The sequence below is a fragment of the Platichthys flesus genome, chromosome 12 (assembly GCF_949316205.1).
Source record: "Platichthys flesus chromosome 12, fPlaFle2.1, whole genome shotgun sequence".
In the NCBI taxonomy this organism is placed as follows: domain Eukaryota; kingdom Metazoa; phylum Chordata; class Actinopteri; order Pleuronectiformes; family Pleuronectidae; genus Platichthys; species Platichthys flesus.
This window is the reverse complement of record NC_084956.1, coordinates 3852830-3870328: the sequence shown is the minus strand read 5'-3', so window position 1 is coordinate 3870328 and position 17499 is coordinate 3852830. Positions and strand designations below refer to the sequence as shown.

The 17499-nt window shown below is 42.5% G+C and overlaps 1 protein-coding gene across 2 annotated transcripts in view; it reads right to left on the bottom strand.

Annotated features, from left to right (window-relative positions):
• Nucleotides 1-593: 593 nt before the first annotated feature.
• The window catches only part of epas1b (endothelial PAS domain protein 1b), a 38432-nt gene continuing 21526 nt past the window's right edge, over nt 594-17499 (bottom strand). The window contains exons 4-16 of one of the 2 annotated variants that reach the window (XM_062401117.1): nt 17296-17383; nt 15527-15645; nt 14811-15013; nt 11810-11916; nt 9716-9863; nt 9275-9483; nt 8941-9140; nt 8605-8718; nt 7318-7847; nt 6717-6813; nt 6495-6588; nt 6221-6388; nt 594-5690 (exon numbers count right to left, since the gene is read on the bottom strand). In XM_062401117.1, coding sequence (XP_062257101.1) covers nt 5539-5690; nt 6221-6388; nt 6495-6588; nt 6717-6813; nt 7318-7847; nt 8605-8718; nt 8941-9140; nt 9275-9483; nt 9716-9863; nt 11810-11916; nt 14811-15013; nt 15527-15645; nt 17296-17383 — 2229 coding nt within the window. In that variant the 3' untranslated portion in view covers nt 594-5538. The remainder of the gene's footprint in view (nt 5691-6220; nt 6389-6494; nt 6589-6716; nt 6814-7317; nt 7848-8604; nt 8719-8940; nt 9141-9274; nt 9484-9715; nt 9864-11809; nt 11917-14810; nt 15014-15526; nt 15646-17295; nt 17384-17499) is intronic. The other variant, XM_062401118.1, reaches the window with a different exon arrangement.

Sequence of the window (17499 nt, the reverse complement as noted above, 5' to 3'; positions counted from 1 at the left end):
TGAATAAACACACTCTCCGGTCTGAGGATTATTTTAAGTTGGTCTAATGAGGTACATGGTGAAACCTGCACCAGCTCATGAGAAGGGGCCTCAGAAGTGGAAAGTTATTCATTTACTGGATATTTTCATTTCATTGGACTTTTACTTCACTGAATTTAACATTTATCTGCTAGACGTGGTCATTTTTTCACGTTTTATATTAAATGTAAGTTCGTCAGAAAGGTTTTCTAGGTTAACTGAAAGCAATGCTAACACTTGGCAAAGGAGTCCCTTGAGGTTCTGTAATCGTCCCTGTTACATTGCAAATGCTTATTTCATGCTGAAGATTTATTTGATGTATTTGTGTTTTGGGAGATGTTTTTTTAAAGGATATAACATTAGTTCACACTGAGTTTCACAATAAAAGCAGCATAATCAAAGGGAATCTTTTAATTTATAGAAATAGACTAAAAATCACAACATTAACGTCTGCAAACATTAAAGAAAACAATATCCATCATCACGCTCATTTATTAAAACAAATTACTTTTATTCAATCCCATCAAACAAACCCGAAGATAAAATAAAATGCAATGAACCACACATGAAGCCGATGAGGGAGGGTAAGATCAGTTATGCTTTAATAATAAGATCAGTGCAGAAACACAAACTTCTTATCAGGTTAAATTCCCCATATAGTAATAACAATGATAACAATATATGATAATAATAAGTACAATATGAAATTTATGCATATTAAAAAAAGGAAGAATCAGCTAATAGAACTGTTGTAGCAGAACTCGGATCCCATCAGGAAAAACTAAACAAGACAAGACGCAGATATTTGTGTTTAAAGAAGACAAGCAATGAACAACTGAAGTAAATCCTGGAACCTTTTATTGTCACTCTTGTTTTTGGAGGACCACCCTTCGAGCAGCACAGCGTGATGAGCACTAGGACTGGTGACACGCCCTCTAGAGTTTAAGTAGAGCACTGCAGCCCCACCCACTATATCTGTTTCGCTTGATGTTTAGTTCTCACAGATTTTGACAACTGTTGTTGAGAACTGCTATTGTTTTTTAAATCTTTAAAAGTGGGCGGGGCTTCGCCTCTGCCTACAGTTTTATTTTGAAATTCGACTTCCCTCTCTCCTTCCTTTTCCACATACATGAACACAATTAGCTAAAAACATCCGTGTTGCAGTGCTACGCACTTCTTCTACGTGTGTTTAAAGACTTTTAACGTTTTCCTAAAACCTCTTCTGTCTCCAGAAACTGCATTTAGCACTTGAACAAAAATATTTATATATATTGCAATGTAAAGATAGTTAAAATAAAAGATGATTTGACCAATTGAGAACATTTTGAAGTCTTTAAAAACCAAGCTTCTTTTACAGGCTTTTTATTTGTTAAATATGGACAACTAATATATAAAAAATGGCTCCTTGTCTAAAGTTATTGCACATGAGAGAAAACAAATAGATTTAGTGAAAGTGAAAGTGAGATGGAGCGAGAGGAGAAACAGAGGCGTGAAGTGATGTGCGTCAGTTTGCAGACTGAGCAGGATTCATCTCTTCAGGTCGCTCATCTTTTCAGTTTGTCTTCAAAGTCAAACTCTTCAAACTGTTTCTCTGCTCTCATCCTTCTCACCATAATATATATATATATATATATAAATATATGTATATACATATAATCTGAGTTTTAACTCATTTCATTATAGACACGACATTTTAAATTCTCTTGGATAATGATCTGCATCATCTGGAGTTCAATTCAGTTAAACGATTTTTTGCGGATTCTTAAAATGAGCTTGGATCGAACTCTGCAGCCTCCTCTGACAAATAATCTCCTTTTATTCCATTAAACCTAAAACCCCGCGAGCAGCTTCATCAACACACTGACTGTTCGGTCGTGTGACGAGCTGAATGAATCCATTTCCTTTGAAAACCTTTAGTAAAATTTGACTCGTTATCACCAGGGGATCTATGATGGGTTCTACTCAAATCTATGAGGGTTCTACTGTCACTGTGAAGAGGCTACGGAGGATGAAGCCTGAGGGTTTATTATGAAGATTAACCAACTGCAGCTCTGAATCTCTAATTGTGGATTATAATTGGGACGATTATCCTGACAAATGGGTTGAAAAACAGTCAAACAAACTTCAGGAGATTCAATTAAAGTGTAGATTAGAGTTTAATGAGCTAATTCAAATTCAAATTTTATGCAATTTATCCATAAAATTACACTTGAACATGTTATTTTCAGATAAAATGCAATATTAAATTTGGATAATCTTCAATAATACTCCCCTCATATATGAAGGATGTTGTCTAAAGGTAGCTGGACACAAGCTGTGGTGCTGAAGGGTGAACTCCTCATTTTAAGGCACATTATAAAGTTATTAAAATCAACATTTCAGCGACGTAAAGCAGAAAACAGCGTTAGTGGATCCACTGGATTGAAGTACAATTCAACACATGACTCATACGTGGTCGAGCAAGCAACTGGAAAACTATGTGATTAATCATGTGGCAACTTATCGTCATAACAAAATTCAAAATGCTACATATCTGGATAATGAAACTTAAAAAAACTGATATTTATCTTTTAAACGGAGCATTCAAAGCAAGAACAAAAAAAACGTTACTGGCCAGCAAACAGATCGGATACAAATTTAGGGATAAAACTCTGAAGGGAAGAATAAAAAATAAAAACACAACACGGAGACGGCACGAGAGGAAAGAGCACGACGAGGGATCAGCTCCGGGACGAAGTACCAGGACACAAAAACACTCTTCAACATTAGCTTCAAATACGTAACATGTATGTGCACAAAGCTCTAGAGTTCATAGAAGTGGTCACCACACGACAGCAGATACCTCAAAAGACGGGCGAGAGAGAGAGAGAGAGAGAGAGAGAGAGAGAGAACAGCTGCAGATGTTACTCATCAACATGTAAAAACATCGCCTGGAAAATATCATGTGTCATGATTCTTGTCATCGTCTAAGAAAAATACAAACGTTCCACTTCACAGACGGCTGATTCTGACAAGTTCACACCCGATGAACGGTCGAATATGTTTGTGAGTCTACTGACACGGTTAGTGCAGCGGTGAACTCGGCGGTGACCTCAGCGGTGACCTCAGCGGTGACCTCTCCTGTGCTTTTTCATCTACAAACCGAAGTGGCGTTAACGGTAAACCATTGTTTTAGTCTTTGATTGACCCAGTCGTCCTCCTGACTCCTCTAATTCTCTTCTGATTGGCTCGAGTGGCTCCAAATAAATAACCCGCAGCTGGATTTAAGGTGCACATTTTAGATTATTTACTACAAATCAACTATTCATACGCACTAGGTAAACATGTGTTTTCTGCTGAGTTCTGTGAAAAAGAAGGAAAACGCTCTGAGTTATATTCTCAAGAAAAGAGACATGAAAATATGATTTTTTAAGTGTAAAATGTGAAATGTGAAGCTGCTTCACTAACTTACTACTTTTATGTCTTCGTTTTTAAGACAACTTGAAATCTTTCTTTACGTTGTTCCATCCTAATTTTACTCATCTCCACTGACGCTCACTGTCGCTGCCTGAATCTGCAGAATATGAAAATAAATAATAACGTGTAAGTCTATAGAATCGTTAAAGAGCCCGACACATTTAAACAGGAGAGGTCCCACTTCCTGTGCACACACCTGCTGTTTCTTATGTTTCCTGTTTAGCGTGACACATGTGGGTGATTGTGTGTGTGTGTGTGTAATTCTGCAACATACATAATCCTGTGCGTGTCTACCAGGCTGCTTTTGTACATGCTATGAGTTAAATGAATAAGGCAATAGCTTTGCTGCTGACTATATCAACTTTATCACATTTTGAAATAATAATAATTGCACGATGAGAAAAAAACCCTGTAGTCACACGAGCTACTTACCCAACTGAGAGGTAAGAAGAAAAAACAACAACTTATCAATATTAAACTTACAGTAGAGTACTTGTATTGCAATATATGTTTATTAGTGTGTCTTTGAGATAGACACAAAAAATAAAATAATCTGGTAGGTAGAGCAAGAAAATAAAAAAAGCAGTATTGATACGGTAGAGTGCCGATTTGGGTGAAATAACGTGGGCCGATTTGATAAAAGTTCAATAACAGACAAACTGTAATAACTAAAACACATTGCATTGCAATGCATTGTGTGTTCAACAGATGAATTGTGTGCTGTGATGGTGAGAAAGGCCTGAGCAGAGAGAGGCATCATCTTGGATTCTGCTTATTGATTCCAGATTCTTTCAAGAGAGAAGCTATATCTAACTATCAAAAAACTTTAAAACACATTTTATTCTGGAAAACGTTACGTGTTATCCCCAAGATGATAAAAGTTTTGTGTCATTTAAAAGTTGTATCTATTCTGACGTCTAACTGCCATAAACATTTAGCTAAAGCCTCTTTCAGAACGATTTTAAACTTGACGTCATATTATGGAACTTTCTGACAATTTATTCAATCTTGTTTGTAAATCACCAAATCATAACTTACATAAGGCACTTTGAGGAGACCTCAGCTACGTGTCAACTCTTGGATTCGATATATGTCGCCTCTTCTGAGTAGATTTTTCCTTCAGGCTGAATATCAAGATAAATCTGTGACAACTATTTAAGTTCAACAACAAGTTTAAGTAATTGTGAGTCAAGAATTTAATGAATAAAATCCACTGCTATTACAACAGATTGAATTCTGGCGATTGCTGCCCTGCAGGGATGAAGATGTCGTCTTTTGAAATCAAGGAGCAGAATCAATAATCAGTAAAGAATCCTCAGTTCTTATTGATTTTAAAATGGCTACAACAGTCGGAGCCTCGAGTCCGAGCCGAACAAGTGGTCTGGGTCTAATCGCTGGTCAGATAATCTCAGAGTGTCGGTGGTTTGATAACACAAAGAATCCTCTCAGAGCTGAATGAGAACGAGACGTAAGGCTGAGCTGCATAGAGTTCATGTCAGGGGGTCGCTCTGCGGACGAGACGGGTAAGACACAGGTCGTAGGTTTGAATCCCGTGCCTACATGGCTGGTCGTGGCATGTGTGCATGTGTGAATGTGTGTGTTTGTGTGTGTGTGGCTGCAGACGTTCAGCCTTTAAGGCAGATAGTGTGTGTGTGTGTGTGTGTGTGAATCTCACACCTCTAATACCCTGTTTACACCAAAAGACCCAAGTTTATCCTGCGCCTGTGAGCAGAGTCGACCTGTGACCTTTGAGGAATCACAGCATCGAGCCGTCTGAACACACGACGCAGGTCAGGCATCGTTTTAGAAAATTGACCCACATTGACCTTTTTCCCCCACATCGTCTGACACGTGTGGATTCTGTTTACAGATCGACAGAGTGGACAGAGAGTCGGTGAAAGGAGCTAAATAATGCAGGACGTGGTTATGAGCACATTCCCTAAAGGTAGCTTAGCCTCGGGGCTTTCAGGGGCCCGGAGGTGTAAAGTGTAAGTCTCAGGCTGCAGGCTGAGGGTCAGGGCTGGGGTTAAGTCTGGGTCTACGGTGGGGTTTGGATCTGGGGCTCTAGGTGGCCTGGTCCAGGGCTCTCAGCAGGTCACAGCCCTGGAGGAGGTGCAGGTTCCCCTGCAGCGGCACGTTGACCTCGCAGTCGTAACGGGTCAGCTGGGGGAGACAGGAGGGCTCGAACGAGGGGCCCAGCAGACGACTGGCTATACCTGCAGAGCCACACAGAATATGAGTCAGGGATTCAATACAAAAAGACAGAAGACGCCAAGGTAACAATTATATCACGCAATTATGATGTTTAACATGAACATCAAACACGTATTTCTTCAACAGTTTCAGTCATTAAAGTCAAATTAGAGAACAATTCTGGCAAATTTGGGCTTTTTCCCCTTAAAAATCTATTTGTTTCAAGTTTTTCTCTCATATGAGTGTTTAAATTACAATAAAATAAAACTACACTTGATTTTACGAAGTGACATTTTGTGTGGGGGTTGTTCACCTCCACCAGAATAATAAAATATATGTACTGATGTCTAATTTAATTAGAAACCTCCACGAGGTTGATGCCCCATCTTATCTGTGTTTTCAATTAATTATCTAAACCTTCTTTTGACTGAATTCCAGATGAAATGACTTGATACGGAGTAGTATTGCATGTTTTTGTCAGTAAAAGAGTCTTTTCAGGAGGCACAAACACTAAATGAGGGGCTTTATGGTGGATTGGAATGGTTCAGCTCACCCTCGGCCTTGTGTGAAGGCAGCAGGTTATAATCGCTGTAGTTGCAGCTCTTGCGTGTGAAGACGTTCTCGTTTGTGCCTCCCATCCCGTTTCCTGGGTTCTGGGACTTCCTGTGCTGCTGCAGGGAGCTGAGACTTGACGACATGCTGTCGGGCAACATCCTCGACTCTGAGAGACGAGAGCCAGAGGTTACAGGTGCAACTCTCTCTCGCTGTGTGTGTGTGTGTGTCTATTTGTGTGTGTGTGTGTTTGTGTGTGTGATGGATGCCTGTACCTGCCAGTGATCCTGCGCTGAGGGAACGATCCATGGAGACACAGCTCTCACCCCTCATCTTCTTCCACATGTGTTCTGACGCCTTATGGTCGCCCTGCAGCACACAAACAGATAATTAGAACAATTCATATCAAGGCTACAGGGTCGATCAGTCCCTTCCTCTGGGTTTAAGGAGTCCTTTTGTCTTTATGTGGAGATGTTGTCATTATGAGAGACACTCACCACGGTCATCTGGGTGAAGGAGCGCTTGATGCTGTTGTTCATGGCCACTCTGGCTGGACTCATGTCTCTGTAGGCTTGTCCAAAATGTTCAATGGACCTGCACAGACACATCGAAACACACAACTAACATTTATATGACATAAATATTTGACCTCTGTCAGAAGGAAGAAGCAGGATCAGGAATCTTCAGAGAATAATTAATGGATCTCGATGAAGAGAATCTGACGTATGTAGGGGATCTAATCTGGATCTACTGAATTTAAACTTGGTTTCATTAGAGGACTGTTGGGCCTCGGTGGAGGTTTAATATTACTGGTTTAACTTTTTTGAATTACCAGCTTATTTAAATGTTTTAATATTTAGTTTGCAGGCTTTTGATTTTGATGATTCACTAAATGTGTGAAATATAATTGATGGTTATGCATGAATGGTTATTTAATCATCTGTATCAATTAAATATCCTCTTGGAAGTTTATAGGATTCTTTCTTGGCCCGTGTCTCATCAAGTTTAGTAGTTTTTTTAATCCTGCACATAAACAAAATTAAGAATGCAATGTTTCACATTTTACTCTCTTGCTTTAAATCGTAAATGTTCGGTCACCTCTGTTTCTGCATGTGATGGCTCATGTCCTGTTGGCAGGACGGGAGCGTCTCTCCTGACACACTGTCCAGCAGGTAGGCCTTTGCGGCCTGTGGCTGTTGTTGGTAGGTTAACAGAGGGTCTGGTGGCCACTGCAGGTTCTGCCTGCCACCCATGGAGGACAGAGGGGTGCTTGCAGGGGCCTGGTACGGGGGGCTCTGCATGTGGCCCATCATGTATGGCACCGCGTGGGGGTTCAATGTCCCCTGGCCGGAGCCCCTCTTCTCCCCCGTAGCCCAGGACGCAGCTGGCCGGGCCTGATAGTGGCCTTGGGTGTGCGGGGGCGAGGACAGGGGCTGGAAGAGACTGGTGATGTTGCTGAAGCTCTGGTGGGACGACTTCCGTGTCTGTGGATTGCTGCTGCCCATGCACCTGGCAGGACTCCCCTCCCGGGACTCAGACTCTGGGAGGATGGGGTGCAGCTGGAAGTCCTCTCCGTCCATCGGGATGTAAGGAGCCAGAGTCTCCAGGTCCATGTCCGTCAAATCCCCCTGGGAAACGGAAAGACGACATAGATTGAGTATATTGAAATCGATTGTAAATTGTACTTCTGTTACTGCACAATTCTAGTTAAGATGCACTAGTAAATTTGGATTGTTTGAATAATTAATTAATACTTTTGGTTGTTTACTAATACATCGTGTTTACTCGCGGTACGAGCAAGTATACACAACCTGCATGTTTGTGCCCAGAGAGGAGATACTGGTGGCTAAAGTGACAACAACTGCTGCAGTGTACCTGAGGGAGAAACGCCCGAGAAGCCAAAGCCATGACCACCAGGGGGCGCTCACAGCTCAGGGAATTTCCCCGTCTCCCCCCAGGAGCTGCATCTAGTTGTCATATCCAGTGCTACCTGAGCCTGACCTGCTCGCTCGGGTCGGTGACCGGATCTGTCTCCGGATGGTTTCATTCTCAACGCTGATTGACTTTCAAATCGTGCAAATGTTTCGTTCAAGTTCAAATACTTCAACAAATAAAAGCCCGGTCACACTTTTGCGAAGACAAAAGGAATTATGCAGGTTCAAGTTCATCAAAGTTGAACTCTGTGATTTACTCCATCGCATCCATCTCGTCTCGATCAGCTTTGCATTTGTGGTGAATGCAGCTTCTAAATAAAGTCTTATTAAATGTAACCTACTGCTCTGTAAAACATATTAACACAATGTCCTGGTCAGTTGATCCAGAAAGACCAGGCCTCATCATTACTGCTGAGACCAAAGCATTGGACCAGGAGGAGGAACAGGTCACCTCTGTGTTTGCAGGCTTGCTGCTGCTCTCTGTCTCCAGAGCGAACAGCTTCTCCGTCAGCTCCACCTTCAGGTCGCTCTCCACCGAGCTGTAGTAATCACCTGGGCTGCTCGGCTGAGCACACAGGGCGAAAAGAAAGAAAATTAGTTTTAACAAAGCTGCCATTCACTGCTAAGAGCCAGTTCCGTCCAAATGTACACCCCCGTTATTCTCACACACGCTGCCCAGTGTTAGTGACCTTAACCCCCCCCCCCACCCGGCCTCACTGAACACAGACAGACTGAACCACGAAACAAACGCCACCAGTCCCACGCTCGCTAACTCATTACTCCTCACCGTGGTGGAGCAGCTGCTGAGGCTCGGGGTGGCGCTGCCCGGCGGCGGGTTCCGCTGCACGGTGAAAGTTGCAGCCATGGTCGCCAGGTCTCCAGGAGCCGGAGGCAGGGTCTGGCCTGATGCCTTGTGGCTCTCGCTACCCCAGGATGGAGGTCCTGGAGGGAGCATGGCTGCAGTGGACACCTCGAACTGAGGTCGACCTGATGAGACAAGAAGGGATGAAGAGTGAGAACACTGAGGAGGAGAAAGACGTTTTACACAGCGTCAGTCAATGGACTCACTGTATGAAGGATAATGTCGAACATGTGTAGTTAAGTCAGAAGTCAGTACAGACCGAAGTCCAGGGAGACGATGGTGTCCCCGGGTGTCGGAGCCAGCTGAGCCAGGTCCTCCGGCTCCTCTTTGAGTTTGGAGAAGAGGTTGTCTCCGGGCTCTCCGGTCACACCTGCGCCTCCTGCGGTGAAGAAGCTGCTCATGTGCTGCGGCTTGAACAGCGACTCCGTCTGCTCCAGGGAGAAAACCATGGACTTATCCTCGATGTCACTGCAGGTCGGAGAACATGAAAACATCATTGTGTTATGAGACATCAGAAAGAAGCATTAAAAACGTCCTAGTAAATCGTCTACAAATTACAAATAATTTAAGCCAACATGTCGGTTATTGAGTCTCACTGCAGAAAGACACGTTACCAGACCAGTGGACAGATGCATCACTACATCCCACTGCCTTCAAAGCACAGGGAGGTTCAGTCTTCATGTCAGGATGAGTCACTGACCTGAGGACGTAGTTGATGCAGACGATGCACTGAGGCTGCGAGTTACGACTGTTGTAGATGACAGTTCCCTGAGTCTCTACCCAGATGTAGCCTCCGCTCTTCGCCAGCATTCGATACTGGCCGCTCACCGCCTGCCCCTTGGTGCACACTGCAGAGAGAGAGAGAGAGAGAGAAAGATGTGAGTGACACATCGCGGTGGAACTGAGTCGATGTTTTATGGTTTTACAGTGTGTCGCAGAAACAACCGTCCTCTCGCTCCTGAGAACTGAGAAGCTGAGCAGGGCACCGCTCACAGGCACGATCAGAGACTGAGCACCAACATGAACATGTGACCTAATACAAGTAATGATTTAGATTCTATTTTACAGTAGGAGAAAATCCAGAATTTATAGCTTGGGGCTATAAGTCTCACGACACCTATTTAAAGACATTTAATTCAAACACCTTAGAAGATTATTGTCCAAACTTCTATCTATGGAGTGACTCATAGGAGCAGCTTTGATTCAATAACTAACCTGACTTGATGCAACATGTTATTATCCACACTGAAAACTGGCTCAATGACCGAGACGCTGTTAAACTTCACAAATCCACTGTGGGTGTTTGTCTTATTTAAATGTCTAATGATTGAATTATTGATTAAATATCTGTACATTTATTTTGTCTGTGAAATCCAGTGAGCGTCGGTTTACAGGAAAAAAGAAAGTGGAAGTTTGACTTTGAGCCGAGAAGATTGTTCTGGCTGGAGTCCAAAGTTCAGAGCTGGCGTGGGAACGGACCAAGGACCGAGGTCAGAGAGTGAACATAAGGCCAGTGACTGTGTGTGTGTGTCTGTGTGTGTGTGTCTGTGTGTGTGTGTGTGTGGAGGAAGTTTATGGCAGCTTTACATGTAGCAGAGAACGCTGTTACCATGTGCTGATCGACAGGCTTGTCACGTTGGCCGTGAGAGCGGGTCGCCTGTGTCGTGTGTGTGTGTCGTGTGTGTGTGTGTGCGTGTGTGTGTGTGTGTTTGTTACATAGAGAGATAGAGCCCTTTATCAGCAGGTTCAAGCCAACACACACACGATCTAAGACTGAAGGAAAGAATTGCACATGAGGCACAAAAATAAAAAACAGACGTTTCCTACAATATTGTTTTTGGGTTAAATTCTTGATTTCAAGTTTAGTTTCACTGAAAACAAAAATAAAATGCATCAAACTGTTTTATAGAACTTGTGTTTTGAAGATCTTTTTTTCAAATCCAATTTAATTGAACTTTCTTATGGTATTTGATTTGTTCTAAAGTTCCCTGTTTTAAGTAGTAGTAAAACAGTGTGTAACAAAAAATCATTATATTTCTTTCTTTTATTGAATGAAAATGAAAACCTTTTCATTATTTGCACAGTGAAATATGAAATAAAGTTTGGTTTTGGTTGTGAAAGTCAGAAATCGTATTGGCACCTATGTTTTCTATAGTAGAAACACACAGACACACATGATGTGATTATGTTCTTAGCATGTTTTATCTTCTAATCAGCAGGTTTCATCTTGTTGCAGTTGTTCAAAGCTGCTGATGAAACAGCATCATTGGAGAGAAAAGCCATGACACTTCAGAGCCTCGTCAACACACACACAAACACACACTCACACATTCACACATCCACACACGCACACACACACTCAGTGTCATTAGACTGTAATAGTGTCCACCTGGTTCCCTGTCCTCTGCGTTTGTGTCTGTTGCAGCAGATGACCATCAGAGACTAAACTTAATTTAATAAAAGCCATTTTTACACCGAGCCCCCTGCTCTGCACACACACACACACACACACACACACACACACACACACACACACACACACACACACACACACACACACACACACACACACACACACACACACACACACACACACACACACACACACACACACAAACACACAAACACACGTTTAACATATGTTTATAAAACTATATATAGTCACACACACGTACAGATGTGACATTCTCTTTCACCAGCTTTTTAGTCACAGTGCACCCTTCATGATTATTTAAGTGGATATCTATGTGTGTGTGTGTGTGTGTGTGTGTGTGTGTGTGTTGCATGCACTCACGGTTGTGGTGGCTCTTGGTGACACTATCTGAGTCCAGGGCGTGGTAAAAGTCGTAGACCGAGCGACCCAGCAGATCCTCGGGTGTGTAACCCATCAGTTGTGTTACCCTGAAACACACACACACAAATAAAACACACACTTTTAACAACACACCGAATTTGATGTCATTTGTGTTTGACTTGTTGCTTCGCGACGCTTGTTAAGACAGATCCTGAACCTGTGCTTGTCAGAGAAGCTTCACACGTGAGCTGGAAATCAAGCAGAGGAGGGAGAATGAGAGCGGATAGGGTTCTGCGCTGACTCGCCATGTTTTCTGGAACAGTTAATCTTTCTGTCACTCATCACCTGCTCACTTTGTTGATAGGGATTATGTTACTGGCTCAAGTTCCCTCGTTTGAGCCTCTGCTCTTTTAGTTTGATCCAGCTGTGAGTTACAGGATCTCAGTAATCTGACCAACAACTAAGAGAAACTCAGGTGCAGTTTTTATTAAGTTACAGGAACTTAAACAGCGACTGGGAAGTTCTTTGTTTGGGTTTAATTATAACTTTGTAAATGTTGAAGTTAAACAACCAGAACAATGATTTATGGGGAAAAGAGTCTCAACTTCTCACAACTTCTTCTCACAAACTTTGTTGTGAGAACGAGCGACAAAAACTCACAACAGGAAATGACCCCTGGACACAAGGTTTTATGTCTGTGAGGAGAACGGACACGTTTAAATAAAAATCTGGAACGTGACTTTATTTGACACAGTGCGTCAGGAAGACACTTTAACGAGTCTCGATTCATTTGATTAATAAATTGATTGATTGATTGAAATAGTGTGATTTCATCCTGGGTAGATGACAAGCTGTTGATGAAACGACTAAATTCTTAAAAAGCTAAAGTGCCATTATTAATAGAAATGTATCACGTTATACAAATACTATACAGGTGAGTTTTTAAACAGCTTTTGTACTAATATGTACCCAATCCATTAGATTAGAGACCACTATTTACTGTTTATAAACGTTTTAATTTGCTGCTCTGCTGCTCTGATATTAAATCAAATTAACTACAACCATTCTAATCACAATTTATGATAGATTATGTTATTTCATGTGTTTTGGCTCAGATGAAAACGAATGGGAGCAAGTTTCTCATTACTGGACTGATTCCACATTCCCAGACCAGAATTCCCAGAATTCATTATTTCAGTAAACATGAGGAGAGCGAAGAAAACTGAAGGAATCATGTCACAGTACGATGAAGATTAACAAGAGAGAGAGAGAGAGAGAGAGAGAGAGAGAGAGAGAGAGAGAGAGAGAGAGAGGGAGAGAGAGAGGCTCTTGTCCTCAGATTACATAACACTGACAGCTGCATGCCTCAGACCGGAGAGAGACAGAGAGAGAGAGAGAGAGAGAGACAGAGAGAGAGAGAGAGAGAGAGACAGAGAGAGAGAGAGAGAGAGAGAAACCTTTTACAGAAAAGTGAGGAAGAATTAGGTGAAATAAAAAGAGGTGAAAAGGAGGAGAAAGGGAATTAAAGGCACGAGGAATGAAAAGAATGGTTGAAAAAAGGAGGAGAGAAAAGCAAGAGGAGAGAAATAAAAGAAAATCACATACGGAAAAGATTAAAACTAAAATAGCATAACAACTATAATCAGGACGATGATGATGATGATCGATGATCGGCGGCTCTCAATAACACACTTCAAACAACATGTGACACTTTAATCCTGCATCTTCATCTTCATCTTCATCCTCCGCCAAGAAAGGGGAAATCCTGGATCCAGCTAAACTTGAATTTTCTTTCCTGACTCTTGTTTCTTCCACCAAGTGTCAGGAGTGAAAACAGAACCTTCTTGGCAGCTGTGATACTGAACTAGAGTCTCAGGAGAAAACTTTGTGGTTGATTGGTCCTCCTTCCTGTTCTCATTCTGTCGTCATCCCTCCTTCCTCCACTCGTCCGCTCACACTGCCAGACATGAGCTGAGGAAAGCTTCTGTCCCTAATGAGTGGCCCCGCTGAGCCGGCCGGGCGACCCACCTACAGTAAACTCATTTGGGTAATTGGAGAGAAGTTTTGGGCAGCTTTCGCCCAAAAGGCCGGAAAAGAAAAATGGGTCCTTGTTTGTCGAGTGGCCACGCAACAAACACACATTCACTTTCCTCCAAAGGGAACCTTTGTCCTGCATGAGCAGCTTGATAAGATTACAGATTGATAAGATTATGTCTGTGTGCGTGTGCTTGTGTAACTCAGATCTGTGTGTGTGTGTGTGTGTGTGTGTGTGTGTTCTTCACCGCCTCTTCCACCTCTTCGTGCCGGTGGAGAGAAATATTTTGGGTGCAAAGATGGCCGCTGCGCCCGTGATGATTCGGAGACAAACCATTTTTAATTGTTATGTTATTCACCATGGTAACACACAGAGGCAAAGACACACACCCACAAACACACACATTCCAGTGTGTCAGAGTTGTCGATCACATCAACCATGAAGCTGGGAGAGTGCTGCTGCTGCTGCTGCTGTGTGTTTGTGTGTGTGTGTGTGTGTGTGTGTGTGTGTGTGTGTGTGTGTGTGTCTTTGTGAGTATCACTGATCAGAAACACTTGGCTCACTCTGATGGTGTCGTGACAGCATCTTATTAAAGTATTAATGTTTCATCTCTGGCTTAATTTTCCACTGACATCACTGCCAAGTAAAACTGAATCCAGTCAGCGCAAGGTAATCAGTGAAGAGCATTCCTCTGTGTGTTTGTTTGTGTGTGTGTGTGTGTGTGTGTGTGTGTGTGTGTGTGTGTGTTTTAACTGGCAGCACAGTGAAGATGTCCTCTATTAATTTCTTGGTATGGATGTATAAAAATATTTTCGGATTTCTGGTTTAATTTAAATTTTCATCACGTTAAACTGACTGGTTGTTTTCATGAAAAATAATAAATTCCAAGCTAGACAAAGTTTGAGTCTCTTGGCGTGTGTGTGTGTGTGGGTGTGTGTGAGTGTGGGTGTGTGTGTCTCTGCCCACCTCTCGTCACAGTAGGTGAACTTCATGTCCATGCTGTGTCGGCTCAGGAAGGTCCTGCTGTCCAGCGGCGTGTCGATGTTGGACGGGTGCAGGATGGGTTCGCACATCAGGACGGCGCAGGTGAGCGGAGGCTCCTTGAAGCCGCACAGCACCCGGGGGGGGCAGCTGCTGTACATCCTCAGGTGGCCGGTGCAGTGCAGCACCTGGAGAGGAACGATAACACAGAAACTCAGGGACACAGGGGATTGGTCATTTTTGTGCCTCTGCAGCCAAACACAGTGAACTCTTTTGCTCTCTTCCAGAACGTGCACGACTGTATCCAAATTACTTTTGATCTGGATGCAACATCCTCTGTTTAACAGACTTTTATCTAATCTTTGCCTTTTTAGTTGTAAAACTCCAACGAGGAGTCTGCGCAGTAGCGATGGGGGGATGGTATCAACACGGTATCGAGGTCCCATCGACAGTCATGACGTCTCAGCGCTTTTTCATATCATCAATTAACTAATTAAAACCCAAGTGAGCAGAAACATGAACACTTCAACATTAAGAACTACCTAAAATGACAGACACCATCTTTGACAAACATTTCTTTTGTTTCATGTCTCAACTGCTAACATTGAGGAGGTGGGCTATACTGCAGCCAGCCACCAGGGGGCGATCAAGAGGATTAGGCGTCACCGTCATGTCACTTCACTCTCTAACCACTCCCTCACCTTCCAGCTGGCTGACTTCAGGTTGACAGTGCGCCCCCTGTTGGTCACCGTGCACTTCATCCTCATGAAGAAGTCTCGCTCGGTGCTCAGCTCTCGGCCTTTTTTACCGAAGCCACTTCCTGAAAACAGAGATTTACACTAATGGAGCTGAAGCAGAACAATCAGCTCATATTCACAAATCACAATTTACTTTCACAGGCTTAACAAGATGTTACATCCTCAGGAAAAACTACCAAAAAAAACTTTTAACAAGGAGAATGATGCAAAGGACGCTTAATACAATTATAGTTCAATTTGTTTAAGGAATAATCTTGTTTTACTTTGGATTTTTCTTCTCCGAAAAAAAACCTTCAGTTTCGTGCTTCTGCGTTTTGAAATCATAACATGTTAGATTAATGGACTTTTGATTTAAAGCACATTCCAACCTCAGTGTAACTTTAAAATATTTTTTTCCAGTTTGATCAACTGACTAAACCAAAGATCACTCACATGAATCACTGCTTCAAACTTCAGATTTTACAGTTTTAATTATTTTAGATTTTTAAGTGGAAAAATAAATAAATAAAAGTTTTCCTCCCATCATCTGCCTCTCTCCCAGAGAGACTGGGAAACGGTCAAGGTTTAAACTTGCAGAACCTAAACACACACACACACAAATATACACACACACACACATACACACACACACACACACAGAGGAGGTGAAATTGGGCCAAGCTGTTACATCACAATGTCAGAGATCAGTCCCTGAGCTGCAGCCGCAGCTCAGATCTCCAAACTCACAAGTGTCCTAATCTTTGTGTCGTTACACATGCAACACAAAACTATACTCTTCTAGCCTGTACACAAGTGTGTGTGCGATGGTATATACGTGTGTGTGTGTGTGTGTTAAAAGGAAACAGACGATAAAACTCTTTACTGTTACATGTGTGTGTTTTGCGGCCACTGCTGATAAGAGCTATAAACCAAAGTTAAGTGATTGTGTGTGTGTGTGTGTGTCTGTGTGTGTTTGTTTAGGGCTGCTAGCACTAAACTTTCTGTCTCTTTTACCGTCACATTCATGCTCAGCAGCTTCAGTCTGCAGGACATTAGTGTTGAGGTTATGACCCATGCATTCATGTGATCGTTGACTTCCTGCCACAGTGGCTGTAACACACATCACACCATGTTCACTTTCACCACCTGAGAATTCTCTGTTCTCTCCCTCTCTCCCACTTTCCCGAAAAGTCTCTCCCTTGTTTTTTGCCTTCTTATCCTCATGCTCTCAGCTCTTAATCGTCTTTCCCTCCAAATACACAGACACACACACACACACAAACACACTGCAGTATCTCTCTTTAGGTTCCTCTCTATTTGGCCTCTGACCCCCTGTTCTCATATTTTGGACATGAGATATAATATGTTACATATACACTCGACATGTGTGGTTGTGTTGTTGACTTTGAATATTTTCTGACCCTCATAGGGTACAAGACCTTAATGGTGTGTGTGTGTGTGTGTGTGTGTGTGTGTGTGTGTGTGTGTGTCTGCGAGGCCTCTGACCGACCAGCATTATAAATATTTCTGGTTCTACAAAGCCAGTATTTGATATTCCGGCAAGAAGTGAACTGACGATACTTCTGGATGAACTTTAAAAATATAAAATGGACACTAGAGGCTTCAGTTGCACTTGAAATGAATAATAATCCTACCAGCAGATGTATTGTCTCCTTCTCATTAAGATACTTTAAAGTGAGTGTGTGTCTGTGTGAGTGTGTGTGTGAACTGACCAGCTGTCTTCAGACTGAGGTTTTCTCTGATCTCCTCGTGGTCACATGGGTGTGTGAAGTCAAAGATGCTCTGACCAGTGACCTCCACCTGAAAGATTTAAACATTTCACATAAAAAAACATACAGAGCACACAGGTTCAGTTCTGCATGTCTGAGACTTCCTGCAGAACCTTTGCTAGCGTTGCTGCTAACTCTACATGTGTG